Source organism: Nanorana parkeri, unplaced genomic scaffold (genome assembly GCF_000935625.1).
Source record: "Nanorana parkeri isolate BGI_ZX_2015 unplaced genomic scaffold, ASM93562v1 scaffold243, whole genome shotgun sequence".
NCBI lineage: Eukaryota > Metazoa > Chordata > Amphibia > Anura > Dicroglossidae > Nanorana > Nanorana parkeri.
In genome coordinates this window covers 186,450-192,399 of record NW_017306511.1, presented here as the reverse complement: position 1 = coordinate 192,399, position 5,950 = coordinate 186,450, and the positions used below count along the sequence as shown (strand labels likewise).

Below are 5,950 nucleotides of genomic sequence, written 5' to 3'. Positions count from 1 at the left end.
CCGGAGTGAGAGCAATAATTCTAGGGCCAGTATTTTGGGGTATCTCTAAATTGATGACCTGTGGGGGCTTTTAAAGCGTCTTCTATGGACTTTTTGGGGTACTGGGGTTTTTCGCCGTTTTACGGATGCACGCAATTTGTAACCTGGGCATGTTGGGTATCGTTTTACTCGTTGTAACCTCATCTTTTATATTTCATTAAAAAAATGGGTATTTTGTTGTGTTTTGGGGCATTTAATTAAATTTTTCACTAAATATTGGGGTTTAATAAGGAGTTGCGCTAATATTGCGCAACATAAAAATTTGCAACTACCACCATTTTATTCTATAGGGTCTTGGCATTCAGAAAATATATAATGTTGGGGGGTTTTAAGTAATTTTCAGGCCTCAGGCCTGAAGGGGTTAAAATGTGTCTAAAGCCAAGAGTTTAAAAAAAATATATATTTTTAGCTTGAGAGTTTTTAAACCCAATATGGGTTTCCTCCAGGTACTCCCACAATCCAAAGACATGCTGCTAGGTTAATTGGCTCCTGTCTGAATTGGCTCTAGTATGTGTATGTATACATGTGAGATGGGGACCTTAGGTTTAAGCTTCATGAGGGTAGGGACTAATGTTAAATTAGAGTATGTAAAAGTGCTGTGCAAATTGACGGCACCCTATACTTTAAATACCTGTAATAAATAAACCCCACCCTTCCCCTTGCCATTCCTCAGTGTCCTGTAATTCTGGAGGTGCCCCTGTGTATTCTTTTAAATGTTTTTTTTTTTCTTTACTTTTCTTTTTTGTCTTGGCTCTAGCACTGGGCAGTTGTTTGTTTCTATAGCTGCTGGGAGTCTGTTAAAAAAAGGAAAAAAATAAAGTGGGATTGGGTTTTAACAAGTTTGTTATTTTTAACAACATTATATATAATTATAAAAAAGGGATTCCTTTTAATTAGGAATAATTAACTGTATTAGTACTTAATCGGTGGGTGAAAAAAGGAAACTGTGAAAGGCTGGCTTTATAAATGTAGAATATAAATTTGCCACTTAAGATTTTTGTTCGGCTTTTTGCAAATAACATTTTTAGATTAGTGGTTTTATAATGGGAAGTGGCAATTTTTATAACCGTTTCCTTCTCCCCCTGCTGATTGTCTTGAAAAAGAAATGTTAAATAGTCTCCTCATGCTGTGGGGAGGATGTCTGCTAAGCAGCAGAGAATAGGAGCCTTCTAAACACAGATGAGTGCATAGCACTGATTGTCACATTGCAGATTTTAATTTACTAGAATTCTGTAGGCTGGAAAAACAAAACAAAAAACGTAGTGTAAGAAGGAACATGGTCTTTGCTTACAAGTCTACATTTTAAGATGAGCAGGTTCATTTCGAGAAAGGTTAATGTACATGGTTGCACTTGCTTGTACATATGTTGTATTGTGAATTACACTTGACGGACAGAAAAGGCAGTATGCATCAGTTGTAAAACCTTATATTAATTAGCTGAGGATTCCACCTCCAAAAGAGCAACATTTGATTTTGTTTTGATCTTTTTTTTTGAACACTTGACACTAAACTCCGAAATTAAATCTTAAAAATGCATTCATGTACCCTATTAACTAAACGTGAGCTTGTAGTCCATCAGGGAGGGAACTTGCATCCGTGGCTACTATACAACAAATACAGGGACCATGGGGAACAAAAGTAGCCACCCTCCAGAAGGAAGGACAGTGTCAGCACCAATTCACAGATGATTTGAGGATCTACAGCCAAGTGATACACAAATAAGATACATTTTTGTTAACAGTTTAGGCACTTGAATGCTTTTTTAAGGTATAACTCCTGAGTTTAGTGTCACTTTAATGGCGTTCATATTCTGGTGGTAAAGTTAGGTTGCATTTTACTGTATCTTTAGAGCCCAATTCCAGCTGAAACTTGGAGTTTGGAAATTTTTAAATAGTTTTAAACTATAAAGAAAAAAAAACACTTAACTTGTTTGCCTTTAAAGGAGAACTATGAGGTGAGTGATTTTAACTCAACCTCATAGTTCGAGCCGACGTGTGACAATAAAACTGTCACATGTCGGCTCAATATATTGGGAAGTGAGCGAACACATACTGTTGCCTGCTCACTTCTCGATCCTGTCCCTGCAGAGAGCCGTGACTGTCACTCCCTGCAGGGATTCCCCCTCCCCCCCTCCGATCCTCCAGCGCTTACTGGAGGAACGAACGGGGGAGGGGCGGGTACAGCTGGCTCTGCCTCTAGATAGGCAGAGCCAGCTGTCAATCACGCAGTTGGGTGGATCTCGATAGTAATGTCGGGATCTGTCCCGGCTGTAGCGGTCTCAGTATACCGCAAGCTGTAGCTCGCGTTATACTGAGCTTTGGGTCATGGGAGGACGCTAGTATATGTCCTCCCATGACCCTGAGGAGAACTATGGGGAAAAACACTTACCCCATAGTTCTCCTTTAAAGCCTGTCTCAGGCCGATCTCCAAAAAACTGCAGGGAAGCCTGCATTAGACTGAGGACACCAAGAGACATTCCACCAGCAAGAGCACAAGGTAGAGCGGTGAGCACTGATGGTGGCAGGTGGGTTTATTCCTGTCCCCTAGGCAAAGGTAGTTTTTTTGGTTAACCTCGAGATTGGCTTTATCCCATATTTGCTATGTTGTTTCATAGCAATTAATACATTTCAGTTGATTTGTTGAATAGTTTTACTGTGCTTTCTCTAATATCATATAATTGTGTGTTCTCTTCACTGCAGGTCAGTCGGAGGATAAATCTGAAATTAGGACAACTGGTAAGTGTCTTTATTAGTCCATCAAAATCAAACTGACAATATAATGAAGCAAAGCATGTCCTGTGGGTATCTTCACCGATGGTTGCTTGTCACACTTATAAAGCAGATGAGAGATAATGGAGAAAGAAGTTTTGACAAGGCAAGTGTAGGTTTACAGGGGTTACGTCAGTGTTAGCTTTACTTTGGCCTAACCCTCTTTCGTGAAGTATTGGGATTGCTATTACCGAGCACTTTTTGAAAATGCCTGTTGAACTTTGTATTTTGACATACATTACATCAGGCAGGTCATTTACTTTGAATTGATCATTAATAAACCTCAAAACACAAAACAAAAAATGCATCTGCACTATTTTTGGCCGATGCAGCTCACCCCCAGTATACTTTTGCTTTCACATCTTTTGCTTTGTGGCGCATAGTGTAGATATGTTGGGTCAAGCTGTAAACGTATTTTGGGCTTCAAAATGAATGGCGACCCACATAGCAAGTGGATCGACATGTTAAGAAGTACATAATTGTGATTCCCGATTTATTTTAGATTAAGGTTAAAAGTTTAATGGTGTTTGCTTACCCCTTTATGATCAGAGATACTGTCTAAGTTGTCATGGTGATCACCTGGAACCACACTGATTGGTTACTGACTGTGAGTGGGTAACAGTGACAGCCTGGTTCAATAGCTATCAGCATGTTAGTTGTCAATGTTTGTGGTCATGGGCATACGGGGAAGACACTTTTTTTTTTTTTAACCTTGTTCTTGGTTCCAAAAGTACTGAATACCAGTATTCCAAAACATTAAATCCAGAGATGTAAGCAGTTAAAATTAAAATGCATATTCCAACTATATTTGTGTAAGTTGCTTCTTGAGCCTTACTATGGGTCAGTTGTCATAAGTGGCCTCAGTGACTACAAGACTACTGCTAGAAATAAAGATTTGTTTGGTTCTTTTATGCTAATGTTTGCCTTTAAACATTACTGTGCCCATTTTATGTGCTCCCTTTCTGCTTACAATAGTTATAAAACTTAGTATTTAAACTATATGCTGAGTAATGTTATCTTTAGTCATTTTACTTTTGGGTGTAGAAGGTTTACTTCATTTATATTCTGACAAAACATCTTGATCACAGCTGTCTTGTTTTTTGTCGCCAACATTGGGGGCTTGTTGCCTGGCCTTGGCTTCATCATCTTGCCCATTCAACAAACCAACTTGCTAAAACAAAGCACATGGATATGCACTGTGTTTTTTTTTCTTTTCATGCTTAACTGTCACTACACAGTTGGAAGAACCGTAGACCTGTGACATATAAAGAATTGCCAAGGGTACTGCCTGTAAGAGTGCTGCTATTATTTTTCTAATGCAGTCCAGAAAAGTAATATAAATACTGTATTTGAATATTTTTAAATATGCAGATTTCATTAAATGAATGCCTGGTAAACAAGCCAATGCAGCTATTTGTTTAGGCACGTCATGTTAATGGTATAGCAACTGTCTCCAAGGTTTGCTCCTGCATTGTAACCCGGTCAAATTCGACTCTGGTTGAGACTACAAATACCTGTGCTGATGCATGCTGTGGGGGATTGGCCTCAGGAAGCTAGTCTAGAGTAGTGTGGTACAGGACGCTTAGGACTTGTTCACAGTAGATGCTGTGACTTGCTTTCTTCTGCACAAGGACAATGCAGGTCACCACTAGGGCACATAGAAAAATATTTATTTATTACTAGTATTTATATAGTGCCGACAATTTACATAGTTGCACATTCACATCAGTCCCTGCCCTCAATGAGCTTACAATCAAAGTTCCCTATCTCACATACATACCGTCATACATACATACATACAAGGGCCAATTTAGACAGGAACCAGTTAACCTTCCAGCATGTCTTTGGAGTGTGGGAGAAAACCGGAGTACCTAGAGGAAACCCACGCAAGCACAGGGAAAACATGAAAACTCTTGTTTTCTAGGCGCCCTATTCACACAATAGTGCCGTATTGAGGTGGGTTGCAGTACTTTGCGTAAAAATGCGGACATGCTTCATTTTTCAGTAATGCACCAGAGTTTACCTAAAGTCACTATTCGTCACCACACCGCAACTCGGCTGCGGTGCATAGAAGTCATTGAATTGTCGATAAAGGTAAAAAATGGACACAATGGATTCCACATGCTGTAACAGGCCTCTGTAGTGTTTGGGCTAGTGTGAACAAACTATAAAGGGAGTGCATTTAGACAGAAAGTAAAAACTTGGGGAGGTCAGCAGCACTGAGATGCAAAGTAAATGTCATCCACTTAGGGTCTATATCTATTTTGTAGATGACTTTAATCTCTTAACCTACTGTAGGTTTATATCCTGTTTTAGCTTGAATGTATCCATAGCAAAACTTTTCTTTTTTTGATAGAGTGGGGAAAGGTTAAACTACAGGTTTTACTGCTATGCTGGACTCAGGGATACTGTAGTTCCTGTCACTGTCTGCTCCGTGGACAACTTTTTATCTGACAGGAAATGAGGGGAAAATCTGTGGCCGGCAAAATGGGCAACAATTAATTAGCACAAATGTATCTTTGTGTATCACTCAGCTGTAGATCCTCAAATCATCTCCGAATTGATGCTGACACTGTACTTCCTTCTGGGTGGTGGCTACTTTTGTTCCCCATGGTCTCTGTGTGTGTTGTAAAGTAGCCGCCACTCCAAGCTCACTCCGGCAATGGACTACAATCTTTTTTGATTGAAAAATATACTTTATTAATGCAATAAAATATACAAAAACAAGCTATACAATCGGGGTACATTCAACCTCGTACTGCGACGCAGCGCATAAACACCACATAGCAATACATCTCAATCGCACAATAAATTACATTCGCGCTGCGGCGAGATGCCTGACGTGGAGCGCAAGACAAGAGTCCTGAGCCCTCCACGTCATTCATGACACCGCTTTACCCCGTACTGAGCTCCACATCAATACCTTAAACTTCAATAAACCTCAATAAACCTTGCGGTACAATGTCTGATGTGCGGAACTCGAGGTTCCTCGCATCCTACATGGCACCGCGACAACACATCAAGCATAAAACTTTAACCTACAACAAAGCAACAGGTGTGATGGGGGAGAGGGAAGAGGGGGTAAGGGAGGGGAAAGAGTTCACAGGCCCGAAGCTTTATTGAAGGACAAGAGACACAAAAAG

The 5,950-nt window shown here is 40.0% G+C and overlaps 1 protein-coding gene across 2 annotated transcripts in view; it reads left to right on the top strand.

Annotated features, from left to right (window-relative positions):
* The window catches only part of GTF2F2 (general transcription factor IIF subunit 2), a 148,586-nt gene that overhangs the window by 24,597 nt on the left and 118,039 nt on the right, over positions 1-5,950 (top strand). The window contains exon 5 of one of the 2 annotated variants that reach the window (XM_018556615.1): positions 2,739-2,774. The exons of the other annotated variant lie outside the window; for it this stretch is intronic. Coding sequence (XP_018412117.1) covers positions 2,739-2,774 — 36 coding nt within the window. The remainder of the gene's footprint in view (positions 1-2,738; positions 2,775-5,950) is intronic. 2 annotated transcript variants of the gene reach the window in all.